The following is a 26,935-nucleotide window of genomic DNA, read 5'->3' on the forward strand; positions in this document are numbered from 1 at the left end:
ACTGCGGTTCGCGGATGATGTAGTCATCATGGCACAGACTCTGGATGACCTTAGTACCATGCTCAATGACCTCAGCAGCGTTTCTCAACAGGTGGGCCTGAAAATGAACATGGGCAAAACAAAAATAATGTGTAATGCTCATGTATCGCTCCACCCAGTTATAGTTGAGAACGCTGCACTCGAAATTGTAGACGAATACATATACCTAGGACATATGATCCAGTTAGGTAGGTCCAATTTCGAGAAAGAGGTGAACCGTCGAATCCAACTCGGCTGGGCTGCATTCGGGAAGCTTCGCGACATCTTTTCGTCCGAAATTCCTCAGTGCCTGAAGACAAAAGTCTTCGAACAGTGCGTGTTGCCAGTGATGACCTATGGTTCCGAGACTTGGTCGCTAACTATGGGCCTCATAAGAAGGCTTAGAGTCACACAGAGGGCGATGGAACGAGCTATGTTAGGAGTATCTCTGCGTGATCGAATCAGAAATGAGGAGATCCGCAGAAGAACCAAAGTCACCGACATAGCTCAACGAGTTGCGAAGCTGAAGTGGCAATGGGCGGGGCACATAGTTCGAAGAGCCGATGGACGTTGGGGTCCCAAAGTGCTGGAATGGCGACCCCGCACTAGTAAGCGCAGTGTTGGCCGACCCCCCACCAGGTGGACTGACGACATCAAGCGAGTCGCAGCGATTCGCTGGATGCAGGCGGCTCAGTATCGTGATGTTTGGAAGTCCCTACAAAAGGCCTATGTCCTGCAGTGGACGTCCATCGGCTGATATGATGATGATGATGATGAAAACTAGTAATATTAACAAAAACACGGCTTGTTAACAACAAAATACACAACAAGATTGTAATAAATTAAATTTTGAAGGGTATGTCATATCCAAATTATAATGGGACACCGCGTATTTTTTGTAGCTAGATGCAGGCGGCTTGAGACCGTCATGTTTGAAAGTCCTTACTTCCTTAAAGAACTGTTGTCCAACTGTTTACGTACTCCATCGGCTTAAAATGGTGATGATGATTGATACTTTTTCGTATTCTGATTCCAATTTTATTAACCATTTAACGGTAGAATTGGACCTAGGGTGTTGAGCAAAAAAGCACTTCAATCAGTTAAGAGTTTGTACCTCGGAGGCAAATAATACCACCGCCTTATTTTAAATCGGTTAAAAACGAAATTGATATTATCAATATTTGCCCAGAGGTATGTTTTAACACCTCCGGTCGGCCGTGTAATTCGTCCGCTTATAAGGATTAAAATTATTTTTGCATTTTTCTCTTGAGATTATGTTTTTTAAGTAACCGTAAACTGGAACACAATTGATGTCTTTATTGGTTGCACTCAATTACTGATAGCGATCGTTAATTTGCGCTTAATTGTGAAATTGCCATATTCCTATAGTAATGTAAATTCTGAAAAATGAATTTCTTTATTAAATGACTGGACAAGCGCGTGTTGGATCATATGAAACAGGGTTCCGTATTGAATATTATTAATACTCATAATTTTTATTTTTATTGGGGGAAGGTTTGAAAGTAATGTATGTGACAAAAAGTTAAAAGTAGCTAACTGGCATTGGTGTAAAGTTCTTAAGTACCTAAGTGTTACGTTATTAGAAGAATGTCAAATGTAATAAGTAGAACGAAAGGAAACCTGTCAAAGAAGAGATTTGTGTGTTGATAAGTTGACATTGACATTGAAATAATTATGTGTCAAAGAACACTGGTAATAGATATTGGAGAAACGTCGGGGACTTTTTCAAAACTAGGTACTGACTGATAGAACAAAATATAAAGCCGGATTTATATTTGTCTGACGTGTCGTGTCGTGACGCATCAAAACAGAATCGGTATCATACATTTTGTATCGTGACGTTTACACCTATGTGTTGTGAAATGTCGTGATGACTTCTGATTCGTCGCATACAACATGTACGATACCGATTCTCTTCTGATGTGTCACAACACGACACGTCAGACAAATGTAAATCCGCCTTAAGTGAGTATGACATGGCTTTCAATTTACCTACGGAACCCTAAAAATTATTTTTTATATTAAAACACGTCGTTTTAAGAATTTTAACAACCTCACATCAGAAATTGGTTTAATTGGTCACCTCCTATTATTTTAGACTTTTTGATTGAGAAGTTGACAGGTTCTTACGAAGCGCAGAAAATTATGAGTTTCAACAATAATTTTTACTTAAATGTGAAATTTTAATGAAACTTTTATGTAAACATGAAAGTGGTGACAGTTAATTTTTCGAACACTGTATTTAATTTTCCAAGACTTCGTGCATACAATATTGTGACGAAAAAACTTTTCTAAGTATAAGCCAGAAAAGTCAGCCATTCTAGCGTTACGAAACTTATTTTTGAGCCTCGGTTATAAATAAAAAAAAAATCTTTCCATTCAAGTTTTTATTTAAAAAAGTAATGTTTAATTTGATGATTCGCTAACTTGGGATGATATTTATCTAAGGATTATTATTTGTCATATTATTATGTTTTGAATTAGGACAAAAATATTCCTCTCATAAATATTGTGTACGAGAGGGTACGACAATTATAATCCAACGGGATTGGCTCGAACTCGTTAAAGTCAAAGTCAAAATTAATTTTATTCAATTATGCTTACTTTACAAGCACTTTTGTTTAGTAGATAGTAATAATCTATACTCTATACTAATATATAAAGCTGAAATGAGTTTGTTTGTATGTTTGTTTGTTTGATTGAACGCGGTAATCTCAGAAACTACTGGTCCGATTTGAAAAATTCTTTCAGTGTTAGATAGCCCATTTATCGAGGAAGGCTATAGGCTATATATTATCTATATATTTCCTACGGGAACGGGAACCAAGCGGGTAAAACCACGCGTCGTCAGCTAGTATTGAGTATAAAGGAGTCAACCCTTTAACCGAGGAGCTTTGATTATATTAAGGCTTTATTTACTGTAAATTTTCGGTTCATTTTGATATATCGAGCATGCTCGACACACTATACAAGCTATTGAGTATAGAGTCAGATTGAGTGTTAAAAGAAGAAGTTCATCACGCGGTATGCGTTGACCCTTAGCATTCTACTCGTAAATAACTTAGGATTTGTATATTAATTAGTTTCACCCAATATCATAATAAATATTGGATGTACCCAATAAATATTGGATTAATATGAGAGCCAGTAATTATTAAGAGGATGACAATAAAATTATAAATTCAATAAATCCCAACACCGCTACGGTCATAAAGGAATGTAGTCTAATTTGAAATAATTAACGTTTTCTAATCCATACAAATTAGCGTTGAACGATCTATAACGAGATCTATAATATTTATATTTAACATAAATAACGTATTAATGAATTAGAAATCAATATTTTTGTGTAATAATAAAGGAATGTTTCCATACGTCTGTGTAGTTATGATTGAAATAATAAATATCGGCGTTATGTTGGACTAGCTAACGCCGCGCGGTATCACCCGCGTGGTTCCCGTTCCCGTAAGAATACGGAGATAATATAGAGCCTATAGCCTTCTTCGATAAATGGGCTATCTAACACTGAATTCTTTTTTTAGGCAGACCAGTAGTTTCTGAGATTAGCGCGTTCAAACAAACAAACAAACAAACAAACAAACAAACTCTTCAGCTTTAGCTTTATAATATTAATATAGAAATATAGATGTGCTTTGAATACTGTTCTCGGAATTATATCCTCAACCTTCTTCTTTCTCCATGCATAAAAATGACAAACTTATGTTTTGTAGGGGAGTTTCATTATTATTATAATTATCAACGCATATTCGGCTCACTGTTGAGCTCGAATCTCCTCTCAGAATAAGAGGGTTTAATAGTGCACGAAGGTTTAATAGTTCTTTTAGGAATGTCATCCTAATACACGGGTGTAACCGCGGGGCATCCTACGGTTATGAATAAGGTTTCATATAACATAAATTGACATACTCACATTCATTATTCTAAGATGTTTTCTGTACAAACTTATTAAGACTGGAGCTAGTGAGAGACTTAGGTGAAATCTGGCCAAGGCACTAGTGCATTTTTAAATGGCTGCTTCTAATGTTTAATAAATAATATGATAAACGGTATACAAACATCTGAGTTATTGTGGGCGGTGCCGCGGCATAAATAAAATAAATTAATTAAAATCATATCATATGAATACGAGATTTCTTTGAAATGCGTCTCGTTTGAGAGGTCGTGAGAAATCGAGCGAGAGAATCTTCATCGGCTTTTCTAGAAATATGGATCCGTGATGAAACGTGTACAGATATAGTTTTCAATCGATTGCTTGATTATAGGTTTCAGTTTCTGATGATTACAATCAATCGTGTATTTTTTTTTATTGAGAAAGAATACAATAAGGAACTTAAGCTAAGTTATCCTAATAACTATACAAATCATGCCCACGTGGAATGGTGGCAAGAATACTGGCTGCATTTCCGCGCTGGACAGCCAGGCTGATCCTTTGCGCAAAAAATGAGCCAGCCCTTCTGTCACCAGTCGAATTGGCCGCGGTGAAATGAATCGTGTAATTATAGTTTAAATTTAGAATACTACGTTCTTTAAATAATTATGATTATAAACGCTAAAGTTTACAGAGATGTATGGATAGATGTATGTATTGATGCTACGCAAAACTACTGAATAGATTTGATTGAAATTTGGAATATATCCCGGATTTACAAAGATGTCCATGATTTTTGTGAGATTAGTAAAAAACTGAATTTCGCTCCTCCATATCCAACATAATAACTGTTCCAAAATTACTAACTAGGATTGCATTATGTAATGACAATATAAAGGTTCTATTTAAAAGGTTCAGTTTATAGTTTATTTAAAAGGATCACTGCATATTCCACTGTGTAAATAGCTACCAGGACATCATAAACACAAATTGCCTAGCTTTATTTTGCATCATCAGTGTATTGAATCATCTAGGTAAATATCATCTAGGTAAATAATTGGTCCTTTTAGTGTATTTGAAAAGCTGCCTATGTATGTATGTGGAGTATTCTAAAGAAAATAACTATTTTACAAATACTAGGATTGTATACATAATGACAGTTTAGAGACAATTTATCGGAAAGGATTGTGGATCACCGCTTATTCCGCTGTGTAAATAGCTACCAGGACACCATAAACTCGAGTTGTGTGTAACTGTAATTAGCATCGATTACTTGTTCTTGCCGCCGCCATGTACGGCGAGCCTAGTTAATCCACGTCAGCCTGACATTTGTCACTCCTGTGGTGATTGATTAACTTTATTGCTATTTGAACTTATCGCTTCACTTGTGCGGGTGACATTATGGATTTTATTATCGTTTATTTGCACATATCGTCTTACATGATGTTTTGCTTCAAATTAATTTGCACTAACGATGCGTTTATCGTATGGTGGGTAATACGATAATGTTAATTTGAATAAATGCGCCCTTTTGAGTGTGAGGTTCAAAAGAAGAGTAACGCTTTGTTGCACTTTGGATAAAATACATTATCTTATCCGTTTATTTTATCGCCCTTCTTAGCCTCCTACCTACATCTTTACTACTCATAGTACGTAAAAACAAAAGAACATAATATACAAAAATAATCTCTGGTAGGCAGGAGGTTAAAGGAGCGGGGATATGGGACTTAAATGAGGATTAAAAGAAGACAAATGTCAACCAATAGCGGCGGAATCAAAAATATCACTATCTCTTTCATTGCGTTGGGACTAAAGAGAGACCGTTATTTCAACTTTATCACTATTAGTCCACAATAAGTCTTATAACTTCATGAAATATGTCATTAACGTATACTAGGTCTGTAAATGGCGACAATCAAGGATACAAATAGGCACGGCATACGACATTTGAATTGAATTACTTTGTTAATAATAATTAATGGAACGTAATCAAAATACTAACTTATTCATTACTAAACTGTTAACCGTCTATACTATAAAGAGGTAACGTTTGGGTTGTAGGGGGTAATCTCTGAATCTCCTGAACCGATTTCAAAAATTCTTTTACCAATAGTTAAGCAACTTATTTGCGAGTGTCTTAGACTTTCAAATAATGCCGTATTTTCACGGATACGGGAACTACGTGGATGAAACCGCGGAGCGTCGATAGTGTTACTTAAAATTAAAAAAATATTCGAACGTGAATTGCCCGTACCACGAAATACAAATTCCAATTCGGCTATCGTAAATCGCCATTATCCTTTAATGGCTCCCCATTCATCGGCCCAAATATCGCGGAAACATTGTCCACGCCTTCAGAGATTTATGAACACAATCGAGTTGCGGAATTGGGTCGAGTTTGCGGCAGGTGGTAAGGGCATAAATGTGAACAAATTGTTGCCGTAATTTGTAACGTTCTTGTTCTTTGGGAAAGTGCAACGCATCCGCGATAAATTGGAGACGTTCTTTTAATGACTTTGGACCAGAAAACATGTACATTTTAATGGAATGCTCACAAATGGAAGGTCGGCACTTCGTCGTTATCAACCCATGTACGGCTCACTGCTGAGCTTGAGTCTCCTCTCAGAATAGGTTATTCCAATAGTCCACCACGCTGGCCCAATGCGGATTGGCAGACTTCACACACGCAGAGAATTAAGATAATTCTCTGGTATGCAAGTTTCCTCACGATGTTTTCCTTCACCGATTGAAAGGAAGAAAGAAAGAAAGAAAATAAGTTTATTCACTTTTTAGTGTCACAAACAGTACATCCTATCGTAGATATTACATGACTGTCTGTGACACCAAACAGAAAGGGTTTACAGCTCAGCATTAGCCGTTCATCGCTGGAAAGCAATGCGCAGCGCTGATTTTCAGCTGAGACCCGGGTGACGTCACAGTCAGTTATAATTATAAACTAAACATCTAATCAAAATACTTTAAATACATTCAAAATAAAAATTCATATAATAAGACACAAAATAAAAAACCAAAAACAAAAAACCTTGATAAGAGCGTATAAATAAAATGATAATAACATAAAGATAAATGCCAACATACAATAATTAATATGACATACATATACATATATATATATATATATATATATATATATAATAATAATTGAGACACGTAATATTTAATTTCTTAAAATGCACACAACTGAAAAGTTGGAGGTGTATGGCCCGGACCGGATTCGAACCCACACCCTCCGGAATCGGAGGCAGAGCTATCACGGCAAGGGTTAAAACAAAGTTTTACGCTGCAAGAATCAAAGTTAATATAATAAACAACTGTCATCATGGTTACCTGTCACGAAGCAGATTTACAAGGACGATAGTCCTTCTTTGGAGTCTTGGTTCGCATCCCGGGTTTAGTTGTAAAACATGGAGCTTCTGCCAAAACATTTTCAGTAAAAATTTTCAGCCTGAAGTGGTGAAGTTGGAGCACTTCCCTGTACCTCGGAGAGCACGTACACCGTTAGTCCCAGTCATTGTCATTAACATAGGGTAGTGATATACCTACTAATATTATGAAGAGGTTAAAATTCGTGATGTTACAGGCCGTAATTTCTGGGTCTAGGTTTTTGTCGGCCTCCGTGGCGCAGTGGTATGCGCGGTGAATTTACAAGACGGAGGTCCTGGGTTCGATCCCCGGCTGGGCCGATTGAGGTTTTCTTAATTGGTCTAGGTCTGGCTGGTGGGAGGCTTCGGTCGTGGCTAGTTACCACCCTACCGACAAAGACGTACCACCAAGCGATTTAGCGGTACGATGTCGTGTAGAAACCGATATGGGTGTGGATTTTCATCCTCCTCCTAACAAGTTAGCCCGCTTTCATCTTACATTGCATCATCACTTACCATCAGGTGAGATTGTAATCAAGGGCTAACTTGTAAAGAATAAAAAAAAACAATTATGAAAATTGTAATAAGAATACGGGGCTTTTTAGCTCCGTATCGGTTTTTAGTCGCGCGTCAAAGAGGACGCACACGATCCGGTACGCTATATCTCGACGGCAAAATGAATAGACACAGAATGACTGGGGCTCGCGGAGCGCTCTGGATCTGCTTGCGTACAGGTTCTATACAGGAGCTGTACGCATGTCCAATGTACGCATGTCCAATGTACGCGTGGACAGTGTTTCCCAACTACGCGTACAATAACGCGCTCTCCGTACACAGTTTTAGACATACTCATCTCGTATCTACTTATAGAACACAAATATTATTCAAAGAACTATTGTGTGTCAATAGGCAGAAGCAAATTGCGTACAAACTTTCTTAGATACAATGTTTATACATTTGAGTGCCCTCTCAATTATCGCGAAAGAACATCTAGTAACGTACTCGTATCTAAGAGTAGACATGGCAGGTTTGTCATTACGCCTCTTGGAGGCTCGTAGGCAGTGGTGTGCACTTCATAGATGCATAATTGCACTGCATACCCTGAGAATTCATTGCAAACTCATATTGGAGGAAGAATATTCTATGTTTGTACAATTTGTATATGGTATTACGGAGTATTTCCCATAACTTGAAGGTGTTGACAAGTTCACTTAAAAGACCCGAACTGCACAACTAATTTTTTTTATAAAAAAAATCTAAATTTATGTTTACATACAAAACAATTCAAAAATAATTCAATAATGGTAGTATTGCAACAGTCACTTCGCATATCACGAGTAAGCTACTTCATGATTTTATCAATGGATAAATTTGGCTAGGTTAATAAGGTATTTGTAAGGATACAAAAGGAATATTTTTACCCCGAAAATGTTCATTATAGAACACATGTTCCTCAGACATTTTTAATTAATTACCCTTAAAGAATATAACCCTAGAGTTACGGGAAATACTCTCGAGCACCTATATGGTGCCTACTCTATTTAAAAACTACGTGCACGCCACTGCTCGTAGAATACTGGCACATACGAAGAAAATTACAGATCAGTACTGTTTCAATGCGACAGGCTTAGGTGAGGATTATTTTGACAATTATGACTTATTTTGATAATGTTACGAATAATATTGAGTTTTAAACATAAGAAAGAAATATAGTTTATTTTTATTCGTTATGGTTAGGGTCTATGAAGTCGGTAAAAATCCTTTTCCGGACCAAATCGGTTATCTTAATTGACTTCTCTCACCAAAACGTTGGTGGAGTTCGAGATTTATAGAAAGTAGTATTGTCTTCTCTTAAAAAATACGAGTTGCTTTTTGTTAAATGTAAGTACGAGTAGCAAATAAGGAAATACACTCGTAATTGAGAAAGGGTTTGTTTTGTGAATGATTTGTTTGTTTTTTAAAATAGACAACTTTACGTCTATTTTTAATTATATCTCTTATATGTTAAAATGATCATACGGATCTTTTAACACAAAGTTCTAGATTGGTTGGGTTGGTAGTCACGTCCGATGCCAACCATCAGAACAGAACTAAGCCAGTTACATCATTATCAACCCATATGCGGCTCACTGCTGAGCACGAGTCTCCTCTCAGAATGAGAGGGGTTAAGCCATGAGTACACTACGTTGGCCCAATGCGGATTGGCAGACTTTACACTCGTAGAGAATCATAAAAATTCTCAGGTATGCAGGTTTCCTCATGATGTTTTTCCTTCACCATTTGAGACACGTGTTTTAATTTCTAATTAAGTTTTAATTTAATTTCTTAAAATGCACACAACTGAAAGGTTGGTGCACGCCACGGATCGGATTCGAACCTACGCCCTCCGATTAAGAGGCAGAGGTTATATCCACTGGGCTATCACGGTTCTTAAGCTAGCTTAGAAAATATGACATCCTAAATTTACCCGTGCTGGGAATCGAACTCAGGACCTTTCTATTGTTCTGTCTAAGAAACTTTAATACCAGAGACGTTGTAAAAATATAAAATAGATAATAATTTTATGTACTAAAGTATCCATGTTTTAATACAATTAATTTTATTCACTAAGAACGGTAGCTGTTCATCCACTTGAAAATCGCTGCTGTAAAAACCACTAAGTGTTTAATTTTGACACTTGAAACAAATTGCTACACAAAGTTTGTCATAATATTATTCCTATCAAACTAAATATAACGGAAGTTAAAGAGGATAAAGATGTATTTACACTATACAAGACTGGATTTAATCGCGAGCTTTATAAACCAACTAGCTGACGACACGCGATTTCACCCACGTGTTCCCGTTTCCGTAGAAATATGGGAATAATACATACCTTCCTTGATAAATGGGCTATCTAACACTGAAAGAATTTTTCAAATCGGACCAGTAGTTCCTGAGATTAGCACGTTCAACCAATCAAACAAACTCTTCAGCTTTGTAATATTAGTATAGACGATATTTTATACTACTATAAGATCTTTGTCATAAACACAATCCTAAAATAAGTTTCACTCCTGCTACAGCCTTCCATTGCATTTTGAATCTATTACTAGTAATATGACTTTCCTCCCTACGCATTACATGTCCATAAAAAGCTAACCTTCTACTCCTCAATTTTTCTGTCACTGGCGCCACCTTCAGACTTCCTCTTATATACTCATTCCTTATTTTATCTATTCTTGTCACACCACACATCCATCTCAACATACGCATTTCGTTCACATGCATTCGTTTACTATCCGTCCCTTTCCACAAGATAAGAGAATAAGCATGGTAATTGTACTACCGCAAACTAGATCTCACCGCAAATAAAGCAATACAAAAACACAAAACGGTAAACGCGAAATAGGAAGGCGTCGAAGTCAAAGGGCCATACACAGAGCCCATCAGCTGTCACTACGTGAGACGATTTCCACGGTTTTGATGCGATTGTATATCGGATGGTATGCAAAGTTGGTGGCCAAGTTTAGAGGCGTCTCCTTTTAGAGCGCTTCCCTTTTGCGCTGTGTTTTCACACTTGTCAATCGATCGGACGCGGTGTGAACCGCCAATCGTTTATGTAGTCCTGGTAATTGTAAAACAGTTCGAGTTGGAAACTAGCCAAGTTGCCAATTTTGAGCGCATTAAGAGTCCTTTGTACACATACACCATAATGTCAATAAAGTAGGTAAGACAAAATTTTTGATTGTGTGTTTGACTGTTGCTCCCCATACACAGTCAAAAATTTTGTCAATACTACTGAGTAACCGCCACTTCGTCTGCCTGAAAGTCTGAGCACACTCTCTCTAACCCTAGATATTCCAGCGTATTTTCATTAGAGCCGTGATTGATCTCTGCCTCCGATTTCCGAGGGTGTTGGTTCGAATCCGGTAAGGGGCATGCAACTTTACAGTTATGTGCATTTTAACCCACTTGTTACTATCGTTTGATAAAAAGATCAAGTGAGAAATAAAATTCTAAACAAAAAAGTGGGTAGTTTTAAAAAAATATTTATGCTTTTGCAGTTAGTTGTTAACTGTGTGAAGCTATTAGAAGTGGTTTGAGGTTGTTATCGTGTGCCGTGATTTACTTATGCGAATTGTAACTTAGTGGTTTTTCGTTATGGATTTGTTAAGGTAAGTTAAAAAATGTTTAATCCGTAATTTATATATGTTTTGTGAAATCATGAAAGTAGTGAACTTCTTTTATTCGTAAGTAAAAAAACATTTGCAATTGCATTAGATTTACTGAAGTTATTTTTGTGTGAAAGTTGGCGTTCCTTATATCAAACAGTAGTAATATCAACTACTATTATTTATTTGTTTTAGGCGTCAAACAAAAGCGTTGAGCTTGAATGAGATTACTGAGGAGCTGGAGCGTAATGAAGAACAATCTGTTCCAGACTCTTAACTATCTTTCCCCCTGAAAAATGTAACGCTGAATTCACTGATGAAGATACTGGGGTGAAAATGTCTCTTCAAAATTGACTTGGGCCACAACTGAGAGCTTCAGTTGAAATAAACGTCAGTAAACATCGCCAGATTCGGATATGAGCGATGAAGATGACGAAGTTACTAACGTTGGGGTCTGAAGGCCTCATGAACAATCCGACAGAGAGAGAAAAAAATAAGTATTTGCAAAAAACTGAACATGGCAGGATAAGGTACAAATCTACCAGAGCCGAAGAAAGTGTCGTGTACAAATGGAATGTAGTTACTGTGCCAATGCAGGAACAGTCCAACTGACTATATAAATTAAAAAATCTTCACAGCAACAGAATAAATACATTCATATTGATCAGTCAGCTTTGATAAAAACATATAATGAAAGGATGGATGGTATAGATAGCTCTGATCAAAATATTGGACTGTACCAATTATATTCTAATACTGGCAAAAAATTGTATTTTTCCACTGTTTGGATAAGGCTGTCCATAATGCCTGGCAGTTATATAAAATGAACGGAGGAGATTACACCTTCTCAAAATTTCGAAGGAGTGGTTCCACTTCTTTGTTATGTTTCTAACAATAAATGCATTCCCCGAAAGCCTAGTCGATAGTCGTAACGTTATCGTAAGAGTTCTCGCTATGACAACATAGGCCATAATATCAAAAATCATCAAAATAAACAGCTGCGATGTGCATTTTGTCATAAAAATACCAATTTGTTCTGTAACTCTTTATCCAAAAAGCTGTTTTGAAGCTTATCATACACCAAATAATTGAATAATATGCAGCTGTATGCTATACTTGTATGTTACAAATAAAATTTGCCTTGGTTATAATATTTTTTCTTTTTTTATTTACCACATTCGCTCGAATAATGCGTAGTACATACAAGCACTATACAAATCAGCATAAGGTAATGAATTTTACTAGCGTTCCTTTTATCAAACACCATTTTCCGCGATTTCCATACAAAAAAAAATTATTTAATATTTTTTTATGTCTTTTGGGGTCATAAATAAACTGTGTACAAAAAATTACGATGATCTAGCAACAAAAGGTATATCCGTAACAACTGGGTTAAGAAATGAAATATCATGTTGTCTAGAAACGGTGAAGGAAAAACAGCGTAAGGAAACCTTACCTGAGAATTTTCTTAATTCTTTCTGTCTGCCAATTCCGCATTGGGACAGCGTGGTGGACTATTGTGGTAACCTAACCTAACCCCTCTCATTCTGAGAGGAGACTCGTGATCAGCAGTGAGCCGAATATAGGTAGATAATGGTGATGATGGTGATGAGTTACATTATATACAGTTATATATATTATATTTTAGTGACTTTCAGTAGCCATTTTAGGCAGTATTTTAATCTTACAACCCTTATTTCAAGCATTTAAATAGTATAGTTCACGTGGCATCGTTGATATGTGGCTCAAATATAAGTAGCGGGCATCCGGCAAAAGACTAATATTTTAATACTCTGAGAGTTATAAAAAAAGGGTCGATATTCCATACACTTTATCACCACTCCGGATCTGCCCACGCGTTGCTACCTTCTTTACAAGATATAAAACTGCATAATTGATCATACAAGATTACCCTTTGATAAATCACAATCATTTGTATGTATTCCAAAAAGGATGACCATTAACGATTGTCGATGCAGCCTTCGCGTCATCAGAAATTACTTAATTAACATCACCGGCTACCGAAAGATTAGTTCAAGAGCACACAAAAGACTTTTGAGCTTAGTACTTCACAATTAACTAATAAATATATTCAGTAATAATGGTGTTAGAATAATATTATGATAATAATTATTACACGAAAAATATTTAAAAAGTTACTATTGTAATATTTATAAAAAATATTTAAAAGTAAATAGATAATAAATCTAGTAAACTTTCAAACTTAAAGCGCATACTTACTTGTAGAACTTAATTTGTAGTAAGGATTTTACTGACAGCGCTGGTTCAAAAACTCATACCTACTATAAAAAGAAGAATCGTTATGAATAATCTGAAGATTATGGTCACAACGCACGCTTTGAAAAGCCAGCGTCCGAATAAACATCGTCGTCTGAGCCCCCATACGCACGAGAGTTTTATTAACGTGTGCATTTAATCATCATCATACAAAAATTTAATAATAATAAAAGTATCGATTATGCCAAACTAAGAGTACAATAAAAATATGATCAAATATTTAAAACTATTTGTCTCAAGACATATCAATGATGCGATCAAGCACCTTATCAGATAAAATTCATAAAAATCCAACCCAAATTTTAGACTTTGATATATCATTCGAACGTTCGCGCCGCGACGAGCCTGCAGATTAAATCGGAACCATTTATTTTGCTCTTTGACAGCTTAAAGTGACCCTTGGAAAAATTAAGCAAGTGCGTCGAAATTACATGGACGCGAATAATTCATCTTTTTAGGGATCCGTAATAAAATAACAACAAATAACTGTAATGAATTTATCAAGTAGGTATAAAATATATCAAATTAAAGTAAACATTTTTTATGCAAGTTAAATAAAATCAATCGTATATTTACCTTACCAAAATCTCGAATACTACTTGTACAAAGTTATTCTTAGTCAGAAAACGATTTTGCTAGAGGAGGTCTAAGGACGAAAGAAGGGAGCGTAGTAGCTAGTAATGTATGAGTTACTCGTCGTATTGTTAATATACCCATATCTGCCATACAGGTACTTTGTAATGTTTAAAATGGATAATAAATAAAGTAATAAATATAGGTGAAACAATAAACTATATAATATAGATGTCAGTCTGTTTTCTATTTGTCTCTACGTCAGTGTTTTTTCATAAACTATAGATTTTTCGAGAGCTCCATTCTAGAAATTCGCTATGGGCTTCAGTAGGTCTCTACTGTACGGAACCCTTGTATGTATTTTTAAAACACACTTGATTAGTATTTTTATGTTAAGGAATTCCGTTAGAAGTAAGTCAAAATGTTATGTTTTTTGGATGCATGTAAAGCTAATGTTACTAACTAATTAGTTTAGTTAATGTGTTAACTGTTATTTCAAAGTATAAAATTTAAATTCTAGTTCGGTTTATTTTGAATATGGTTATTGATTACTGTATTAATGTTATATGTATCTAATGAAAATTGAAATACGAGTTAATATACTAAAATACGGTCTAAAACTGTAAAAATGTTTATCATCCGATTATTTTAAAAACAAAGAATCGTCGTTATCAACCCATATTCGGCTCACTGCTGAGCTCGAGTCTCCTCTCAGAATGAAAGGGGTTAGGCCAATTAGTCTACCGTGCTGGCCCAATGCAGATTGGCAGACTTCACACACGCAGAGAATTAAGAAAATTCTCTGGTATGTAGGTTTCCTGACGATGTTTTCCTTCACCGTTTGAGACACGTCATGTTTAATTTTTTGAAATGCACACAACTGAAAAATTGGAGGTGCATACCCCGGACCGGATTCGAAGCTACACCCTCTAGAATCAGAGGCAGAGGTCATATCCTGGGCTATCATAGCTCATTCATATCCACTGGGCTATCACAGCTCATCTGGTCTCATCTCATCTCATAGCGAGTTAAAAAGAGATACAAGCTGAACAAATTGTTTTTATATTGAATTTAAAATAAAAGTTTAGTGTATTTTGAAAATATTTCAGAAATAAGGCCGAGAATACATTGTACCCACAAGCTGTCGTGCCACTGAGCAGTGGAAATGATAAGCGATCCGTCATTTGGTGAAACAATAATCTTATACATAAATATAAAAACCAAAGTTAGATTGTTTGTATTTTATGCGATTCAATAGCATCATTCAATCATAAATCAGACGATATGTGTTGTAAACGTAAGTATAGTTTCAAATAAAAAGGTGCCATTTTAGTGTTCTAATTTGATAAGGAAAAAAAAGGATCACATTCGCTAATTTAGCGAACAAAGCCGCAAATGGACCATATGCATTATACCGAAATAAAACAAGAAAATTCGTATAATACTTATGTTAACAGTGCTCAGTCACGCCATCCAGTTAACCCTTCGCTGCAACGTGTTATTATCATGCATTTATTTAATTTTTGTAAAGAAATATGTGAACTTGTTTCTCGTTATTTAAAACGAGGAAATCGGTTTAGTAAAATACACATTGTATGCACGCGATGCCACCGCGTTAAATACGTTTCTTTTATTAATGAAATCGTAAAGATTTAGTTGTAGTAAGGTTCTTTTATAACTATTTCGAATAAACTATAGGTAGATATATCTCTGGAGTAAGTGAGTAAGTGATTGGGTGGGTGGGTAATTGTGTAGGTAACTTAGTCGTATTCGTTTGATAATTCCATTTCATGAAATATACTTCAAATCCCTAGAAAAGGTGTTAGTTTAACAACTATAAAGAAATCAATTTGCGGTCAAACTGATCCGATCAAATTACAAAATTGCCCCCCTGTGAAATATTAGCAGAGTTTTTAATTCAAAATGTCATGAAGGTCCTGAAATACCTACAAGTACTTTGCTAATAATTAAAAGTATAAAAAAGAAACAACATATTTATACAAGCGTATTATATAGATTTAAAATAGGAAATAATTATTTGTCGTTTATTTTCAAGACCTAAGTACATTATTTGTTAAATTGGAATATTAAATTTGTAGTAGTAGTTTGGAATTTACAGTGTTAATTAATAAAAATAAAGTTGAACCTATTAAATTAATGTCACAAAATTGTTTAAGACATAACCCTTCAATCGCATTGTAAACATGAATGACGCCACGCAAACGACGCAAAGACAGTGATGAGTCGCAAGTCATTTAGTTTGATTTACGTAACAGTGCAATGTGTAGCTGTCACTTTCAACTAATGTCACGATCTGTCTATCCGATCATACCGGGTGACATTATAGAATCAGTTCGTAAAATAAAACTACAAATTAATAGGTAGCTTTTCACGTAAACAGTGACCATGGATTTAGAAAAAATAATATTAATAACCTTTTTACTTAAAAATTTTGCAACGTCTGTTATCGATGGCGCGAATTTTGAATCTGTGGAGGCATAATGGAGCATAGTTTATTTATCTAAGCTATAACATAAGTATCAACATGTACTGTATAATGATACTAGTCTATAGTTTTGTTTAACGCACTGTTTAATGAGACAACAGTGTAAACATAGAGAGTTGCGTCACGTGTAAACTTGTCGGTCGTCACGACTGGTGAACGTAATTTGTTTACATTTATTGCCAATAAAATTAAACGTGTCATGTTAACATACGCGTTAAGAAAACATTGTTTTGATTGACTTTTAATTTCTGTTGCTATTGATGTAATCGATGACATGAGATTGATAGCATGTTACCATTGCTTATAGATTTGTGTGAATTAGCGTAACCATTGCATGCATAATTGTGTTTTCTGATTTATTTAACCTTTATGAATTGGTTAAGCTATTTATTGTTTAACAGAATTGTTATTTTTGTAAAGATAACTAAACTATCAGTCACTTTAAGTTTTGTTTGTTTTATTTGTATAATTATTATAGTATAATTTATTTATATAGCTACTATTTATTTTATTCATTGTTTTAAATAAAATATGTTTAAAACAACCTGTTTTCAATTTGACAAAAGTTTAATGTAAAATAAGTAGTGCTGGTTGTTTTCTTATTTTTTCAGTGAGTACATAATAATGTTAATTTATTGAAAATAAAATACCTTCATTGTTCATTATTATAAACAGTATTTCCTAAATTTTATCAGACTCAGTGAAGGGCACACGACTACTCTATTTTTATAAAAGAGCGAAAATTTTTGGATTTATACTAGAATTATAAAATAAACCCTTTATTAGTATAAGTACTTCAGTTACGGTCTTAATCCAAATTGATCATTTACAATCAGAGAGTAAAATTCGCTAAACGCCTAACTAGTCATGCAATAAAACGGTTAGTTGAACGATCACAATACATCAAAATTACAAGGTTATTACATACCTTAACAAATGCACATAAATCTTAACTAAATCGTGTTACCTAACGAGACGAAAATGACATCAATAATTGAGTTGTGACATACATTCGAATCTTCAATAAACTACGTACACGAATACGCTGACCTTCGATGACCACTTAGAACAACTCGAGTGCGTACGCTAGGCGAAGGGTTAAATGATCAAACGACTTTAACTTTTATAGCCAACGATATAAAGACTTATTATTATTTTATATTGAATGTGTTGAATACCGTATAATCGTGTATGTTTGGTTAAGTTTTTTTTTAAACGTTAACAACCCAATATTTTTGACTGCTTAAAAATCATAACACTACAAAATGAATGTGGAGTGATGCAGTGATTTTTGGTGTTTTTTTTTTTATTATAGCCGCGTCACGTTTTATCAGTCACTCTTAATTCAAATGTTGTTATAATGTGGACTATTAACTCGAATCGAAATGTGCGTAAATATGACGAAATGTTTGATGTTATAAATTAGAAATGTTACTTGTGCAATATTAGGGTTACAATGTTAAGTTACTTAACGACCACTATGAGATATAGATATTAATGTAAATGATCGGGACCAGTATCTTAACGTACTCTTTGAGGCAGTAACCCACCGACTTCATAACTTTGGTCTCAGAATTGAAACTTGGTCTCAGAATTGAAACTTTTTTTTTAAACACAGAAATATTTTAAAAGGAATAGGGTAGTTGATTCATATCAAATTTAATATAAACAATATTAATTTCGCATAGTAGGTACATGGAGTAAGGGTCCGAAATATATCGATATTAATTAATAATAGTTAAGGATTTCTTATAAAACTTAATTTAAATTCATGGATTTCTTCAAATTTTCCTAACGTCAAAAACGCTGTCGTCCATTTTGTGACGAAACAATGCTAACTGATGTACTAAACGTCAAACTAATTGTTAAATAATATTTTTGTCTAACACTCCGCTTGTAAAGGATTTGTGTTACTGACGTCATGAAATAGTTAAAAATATAGACCATCCTGGCCGACAGGCGAAAAAGACATATTTAAAACCTAAAACTTTCATGTAGGTAATCACGTCTCAAAAAAATTAAAAAAAAAAATACCATTGATTAGAACGATAATGAACTATTTAAAAACATTAATAAAGTGTCAACAAGCCTATTGTAATGAATTCATAGCCCTCTCCGGGCTTCAAACCTAGGATATCCGAAGCTACGTAGGCTAACCAATGCTCTAACGAGGCAGTTATTATAATGATACATTTCTATTTTTCAGATGAACCAGCAATGTAAAGTGTGCGGGGAACCAGCAGCGGGATTTCATTTTGGAGCTTTCACGTGTGAAGGGTGCAAGGTAAATTGAACCTTATTTCACTATATATTATACTATATCACACACATTTTAGGCATTTAAAACAGGGCTCACTTTGAATGTCTTATAACATAAAAACTTGCCGGTATTGGTAAGTTAGTGACTTTTTTTCTGGGGAAATCTTCATTCTTGCCACGAAGAAGGAAGAAGAGGAGGAGATTATGCCAGGCTCTCACTGACTAAATACCTACTATGTTCCTATACTTGTATTAAATAGGCCACGGGTAGGCCTATTTACCGAACCGAACCGAGATCCAGTTAGCAGCGTCTGATACGACTGATTGTGATAGTGGAACCTATGAAGTTAAATGGGAATTACTCGGGCAGGGAACTATTACGAGAACATTTGGCAGATGAGATGATCAGAAAAGGGTGAAGCTACAAATTGTCCTTGGAATTTGTGTCATATCATGACAGTCACTAAGATTTTTTCACATCATGGAGATAAAAGATTAGTGCCGTGCACTTCATAGATGCAAAAACGGACTGCCTACCCTGACGATTCATTTCAAACCTGTTATTGGAGAAGGAATTTTCCATTTTCTACAATTTTCAGATAAAGTGTCTACTCTAGTTAAAAGCCTTGTGCAAAAAATCTTCCAAAATTTGACCCACATAATATTAACAGGGAAAATAAAATAATAATTGTACAATAGGCGTAAGATCAGTTAAAAAATTACAGGAAGTCTTAATGGGGCTAAGTTATATAATTTTTCTACCATTCCAGTAATAGCGATATACATGTATTTATGCAACTCAATTGCATTGCTTATCAAATCCAGCGAAGCTTTTTTTTAAAGTCGCTACATCAAAGGGTCGGCAATAACTTTTCCATCCAATACCCCTAATATAGAGCTATGAACGTTTAAGCAAATGCAGCAAAAAATATAAAAGTGCGTATGCAACCTAAATCAATCGCGAGTAGATTGCGACAAATCCTTGCATGGGTGTTAGTCAAAGAGCTGATATTAAGGTCTGTTAGAATTAATGTAAACATAAAACTGTATGATTATTTGATAAATGCAGTAGCTTTGTATTGTAACATACAAAATGCAAATGTCGAAAGAACTGCTTTCAAAGATGTATGTGGTTTCGTACTCCTGCAGGCTAATTCACTATCTTTAGTGTATTAGTTGTCACGATGTTAAGATTCTATGTAACAAATGTCATCCGGTGCCTACTGGTGGTTATCATACAGTATAATAGGTTGATAATAAAGACCAAAATAGTGATTTACATGAAGTTTCTTTCTTTTATCACTGCGTAGCAAAACGTGACAACAGTTGATTATGTTACATGTTTGGTAATTAGTAAAATTATATCTCAAAATAAGTATAAAGTTATTTTCCCCTAATAAATTATTATTGATCTAGATCACAATATGCCTTTACAATTTATAATCAATATGTTATATCCTTATATTTTTAACTGGCACGTCAACATTTTTGGATAAACACACACAATACAAAATCATTTACTGTCACTGAGTACGTCATTCACTTCATAGATACAAGACAAGCTGTAAATCTGCCTTTTGACCAAAACATAAAAATAATTTACATATTAAACAGAAAAGGAAAGACACTGGCTCTCACACTATATTTTTATGGCGTCCAAAGCAATATTTAGCACCTTTTTTATCGTCCCACGGCACGTTGATCTGCAAGCGGCCAATAAAACCGACCGCTTATAGAGAACCATTTGAATTCGCGATTGACGCTTGAATGGGAACGCGACAGCACTTGACGGGATCTGAAATAAATCTACTGGTTTATAATACGCTCTTGAAGGGTTCCGTATACTGTCGGAATAGTACTTCTCGATCTGCTATAATACTTAGAAAATAAAATCGAATAAAAATCACAAGTTTTGCAATGTTTAGATTGCTTGGGCATGTAGAAAGAATGAACGACATAAATTAACAAAAGAGATTCATAAGACGAGTGTGAGCAGAAATGTTGAGAAGGAAAGGCCAAGAAAAATATGCTTGGAAAAAATGGTATGCTGACAATCTTGTATGATAGGATTGAAAGTGGAAAAAGTAAGGAAAGTATGCGGGGATGTTAGCGAATGAGACGTTATGGTTATGATATTTATGCATCGAAACGCCTTTTCAAAAAAAAAATATATATATCAATCAATGTTATTCTTAGTGTAAATGTTTTGTAATTCTTCTTGAAAAAAATATAAAAATCTTAAACCATTTGAAAAATCGACTTTATCTGTTAGTGGTGACTAACTACCGGCTCTAAAACTAGATACCTGTGTACTAGGCAGATGAAGTTAAAAATATGCACTAGAAATTAACAACAATGTCCTTTTAAATATTAATTTAAAAAAATATATGTTTAAAATTATCTAAAACTGAACATTTATCTCTTCTTAGAAAGCAGACATGTATTTCAGGTATAGAACATTAATTAGTCTGATAATAATGATGATGATGAATGAAGAAATAATTGCGACAAATGTTCTAGAATTACAAGAAGTGAAGTAGATCGTAGTTATTATCGAATTTATTATTTCTATCAGCCACGAGTAATGTTGGATGATTAATGACACCCGTCTATATTAAGTGTCGTCAAAGCGATAGGGTTTGTTGCTATTGATTGCAATGCGCATCATCATCACTAGGGACACAAAAATAGTAACCTTAAACACGTAATATGTTATATAAATATAATTATAGTTGTAATTTTTAATTTACAAGACATTAATTTTATTTTGTTAAATATTGACTAAGTTTTAGTGTCAAAAACGTTGCAACTTTAACAGTGATTTGATACGTAGAGATATGTAATTGTACTGTATCATCTAAATTACTTTGTTAATTCATTATAATAGCGCGGGTAGACGGTTGTTATATTGATATTTTGTTGTATTTAGATACAACTATGGAATCAATGTCTCCTGAGATGATCCGGTTTCTAACTTGGTAGCGGGGTTATTAGACCATAGATTCTTCACTATTTTGCGCAAAATAGTAAAATGGATTTACTATTTACTGCTCATAATAAACCTCCACATAAAAATCTATCCAAATACATAAACAAAATAAAATCGAACTGAATTAAATTTACAGAGTCACAGTATGAACGGTACTTACAAGCGCATAACATTCACAACAACACTTCAGTTCACAAACAAACACCAAATCTAAAAGCATTTACAGTAAATCAAATAGTGTATAAATAAATAAATCCATACGGAATCGGCATCCCGTCGCCTTAGCGACAACACGCGATACCAGTCGCGCAAGTACACGGTCCAGCCGCAATTTGCTACCCCGAATCAATTTGCCACTTTTTGTCGCGGCGCTGTCGCGCGATTCAATTTTCTGTTAAGTGCACTTGAGCACCGCCTTGCAGTGTTTTGCTGTAACGGGCCGATTCACTAAGCCCGATGAGTCCACTTCGTGGTTCTCTGAACGAATTTCTTAAATTGTATGTGTTCTTAATTTAATAATGATTTTCGTTTCGAAACCATGTACGTATGTGAGAGTGTTTTGTGATCCTTTACTAACTTATTTTCTATTTTGCCTGTGCAGTATTCGAACAACGATGGATTATTGAACGAACTTCTTATATCGTATGTTTTCTTAATTTAATATTTATTTTCGTCTTGAAACTAAATTTTCCTGTACTTTTATAACAGGGTAAAATGCTGTAGCATTTTTTTGTGACCTGTATTTCGTTTTATGTTAACCAAACTTATTCTAGGGGTTGATTTCCTAAACTCCTTAAGTCAAATTCTAAAGTGCACTAAACGAATTTTAATATTGTTATGTGTTATTAATTTTTTATTAATTTTCGTACTAAGCAAATATTTTCTCTGCTTCGGTGTACTTGTAGAAAAGTTTTGTGACCTTTAACATTTGTTTTCTGTAAAGTGCACCAGTATTTTGCTGTGACGAGCTGATTCACTAAAAACTCGATGAGTACCAACAGAGGTTTTCTAATCGAACTTTTTTATTTTGTATGTAATGTTCTTAATTTAATATTGGTTTTCGTCTTCAAACAAACTTTTACTGTAATTCGTTAACAGGTTTAATTTTTTTTCTCTGTTCAACAATGTATCAATGTGGTACTTCATAAAATTACGATCTAGCGCACTAAACAGGTTTAATGACAGGCAGTTTGTACTTACGGGAAATATTTCGTGTACTTATATCATTTACTTTTTGTTCATGAAATAAGTTTTTTATATAAACGTAGTCTTAATTTATTTATTGATTTTTGTTTTAGAGCAATTTTTTTTCTACTTTTAGTAATATGTTTATGAACTTTTCGTGTTTATAAATGTCTTGTAACTTCTTATGTAGCTAGTTCGTCAGTTAGTTAGCTAGTTATTTAATTAGTGAGTTAGATTTAAAGATTAGACAGTCTATCTGTTTGTTTCGCCAACCAATCTTTCAGACTTTTTTATCCATGATTCTGATTCTATTAAATCCCATTATTTACAAATAAATAACATTATTATGATAATTACCAAAATTGAATTTAACGTTGTATATAATCAGAATAGACATAAAAGCTAGGCAAATAAACGGTGTTCATAATTTAATACAGTCGAAACTTTAAAATTGAATAATTTATGTGACATGGCAATTTATGCCTGCTTTTCTTAATTTACGACTCGTGGACATAAAAACACTTATATTATTAAAAACATAATTTAAATTACGTAGTTTATGAACAATAGACACGTTGTAGACGTCAGTAGTAAATCATTGTCTATTCTTTTATTACATTATGATACGTGAAACTAAATATTATAATGGCTAAATACTGTACGTATAAACAAGCCGTTTATACTGACAAACAAGGTCCTTAACCCCCTTTTTGTATGCATGAGTTATTTTAGGATTAAGTTTAATGGGTTTAATTTTAAGATCTATCTTACCTTCCAACTTCTTTTAGATAAGTTTTACTAACTTTATTTATTACTAGCTTCCTTGGGTATAGTTTCTTCTTTCTTTTATCGAGAGATTGTGTGTCTATTATGTCAAAGAATACAATAAGAAATTCAAGGTAACTTATCCTCAATAAATCATTCTAGTGGTAGCAAGAATACTGCCTGCATTTCTGCGCTAGCCAATCAGATGGTTTAAAAAAATTAACCAGCCCTCAGTCACCAGTTATGGCAATTAACCACAGTGAAGTAATGGGTGTAGTCGTATATACACAGGGTGTATTATAGTGCACAATTTCGACGTATGTGCACTGTCTATACCTCCACTTTCAATGAAGGTACAACGGTAAAGTCTTTTTCCTGAAAGAAGTCCTCCAGACGCAGCGCTAATGTCATTATGGCGTTCATTGCTATTTGGCAATGGCGGTCTTATTATCATTTGTGCGCGGTCAATTTTAGTTCAAGTCTTAGCTGCGGGACTTTTTTCATGAAAAGGACTCTAGAATCACGACTTTTGAAAAATATTGAAGTTAATCTGGTCTCCAAGATTAGGAATGTATCCAAACTGTAACTTCAAGTTGCTACTGAGATTTTTTAAAAGGAAATCTGGGGTTTTCTTACATTTGTCTGTTAGGTATTTCGAAAATAAAGTTTTGTTTTCAAGTAGATCGCAAAATTCCATTTTACGACCACAGGCTGCACATTCACTAGGTTTGCAAAATGTAGTTAACAAAATAATTATGCTCCATTAAACCTTGTATGGTGAACAATCGCGAAAGAAATATTTCAAGACTTAAACAAGTAAACATTTAAAAATAGTCTGTATTACTATTTTAATTAGACGGCTATTTGCTCGTCCGTATTTTTCGTGCGCCTCAATATCTATGTATCTCGCTATCTTGTTTTGATATCAGTAATTAGATAGACATTTTAACGCACATCACGTTTTAAATTTACATTAGCGTCCGCCATACAGTCTGTATGTTTTACATGATTAAAGGTGCGTTTTAATGATGCGACGCTGCAGCATCGACATATTATTTTACTTTTTTCTGATAGTAAAATTTTTGCATTCTTATTTTACTTTATTAAGTAATATTAGGGTGTTATTTTTAATATATTTCATTAAAAATAAATGAAAGGTATAATATGGATTTTTGATGTGTTATAAATAACTGCTGAAATAAATATAACTGATTTTGCGAGTACGCTTTAAATTTCGATTTATATCAATAAAAATATTATATGCGACGCTGCAGCATCGACATATTATTTTACTTTTTTTTGATCGTTAAATTTTTGAATTCTTCCTTTACTTATTATTATTTATTCCTTTATTTATTAAATAATGTTAAAGTTTTATTTTTAATATAATTAATTAAAAAATGCTAAATGTTAGGTATACTAAGGAACCAACGCTTTAAATTAACGATTTAGTTAATTTAAATCGTACTCGCAAATTCAGTTATTCTTATTTCAGCAGTTATTTATAACACATCAAAATTCCTTAGTATACCTAATATTTAGCAATTATCAATAAAAAAATATTATATATTATATCATCAACCTACATTAAATAGGCGCACAAACATTGATATTATTAGAATTATACTTGGGTTCTTAATAGTTTAATAAGCCGTTACCTTAACCTTGTAATAAATTGTCGCAGTCGCATGTTTTTGTAGCTTTTCACAATTTGTATGAACGAAGCGCTCTCGAAACTAAACTTTATAGTGAAACCTCCGAAAGCCAGATTAGATATTTAACATAATTAAGTATTTATTCAAATTAATTTTAAAATAAACACACAATAAGTGGGCGGTGGGCGATAGAATATTTCGATAAGGCTTTTTAGTGAGCTTGGTGTCATATTTCATTGTTGTATTTTAATTATTTAGGCCTTTTTAAAAATTGTTTTAAATGAGCTCGAGTAATTTTTATCGGCCATTTTTTTACTGACTATTTTTGTGACATTTCTTATAGCTGTCACTCACATAACCTATATGATCTTGTCAAATTGATGAGTTCATCGCAGAATTTGTGATACCCAGCTCAGAGATATTTATCTAATTTTCACTAAGTTCACTGGATCATTAGTTAATATGTTAATCAAATAAAGACTCAGTTCAATAAGTCTTAGAGCAGCATAAAATATTGAATATTACGTTTATTACGAACGACAAAAGTAATAAAGCACGTCTTCTTAAATAGCATTCGTTGTTAGTAAGGCAAGGGAAATTTGCTCATAAGGAACAACCATTGAGCGCATCTTTGTCTAATTGGAATCGTAAGTTTCTGCCAGAGGATACTAAAATAAATCAATCATTCACTGTTTATAATGAACTTCAGAAAAATAACTCCTACTTATGTTCAATTTTTGACTTTGTCTTAGGAAAACCACAACTTTGTTTACTCTATAAGGAGCAAACTTGTGGGAGTGACTATTTTAACGGTTTTAAATTTTAGCGACCGCCCGCCGCTCGCCTCGTGTCATGATTTTTAATTAATATCTGAATTATTAATGAGATCTACTTCTTTGGATATTAATAATATTTTTAAAACGGTGAGACAGTTTTTTATAGCAGTCAACGCTGAGGATTATCCAAAGACTAGAAAAATCTTTTTATAGCAATAACTTTAATTTTAAATATCACAGAATAAATTGTAGGATTTTGCTAAAAATTCGTAAATGGTCCCATAAACAGTCACCTGACTAAACTTAATTTTTGTATTAGTTAGTCGTATTACAATTTGGTTGTATATTAGGTTTATTTTATGTTTTATTTTTCAGTGTTAATTCTATAAGTTCTGTACCATTTTCTTGATGAATTTTATGGTATGATTTATTTTCTCATAAGTAGGTACCTAATGAGTCTATTT

General features: G+C 33.9%; 1 protein-coding gene across 1 annotated transcript in view; it reads left to right on the top strand.

The window, feature by feature from the left end:
• LOC112043431 (protein embryonic gonad) overlaps positions 1-26,935 on the top strand; it is a 158,271-nt gene that overhangs the window by 70,269 nt on the left and 61,067 nt on the right. Inside the window, exon 2 of the mRNA XM_024078838.2 lies at positions 19,049-19,126. Coding sequence (XP_023934606.1) covers positions 19,049-19,126 — 78 coding nt within the window. The remainder of the gene's footprint in view (positions 1-19,048; positions 19,127-26,935) is intronic.

The sequence above is a fragment of the Bicyclus anynana genome, chromosome 15 (genome assembly GCF_947172395.1).
Source record: "Bicyclus anynana chromosome 15, ilBicAnyn1.1, whole genome shotgun sequence".
Taxonomy (NCBI): Eukaryota; Metazoa; Arthropoda; class Insecta; order Lepidoptera; family Nymphalidae; genus Bicyclus; species Bicyclus anynana.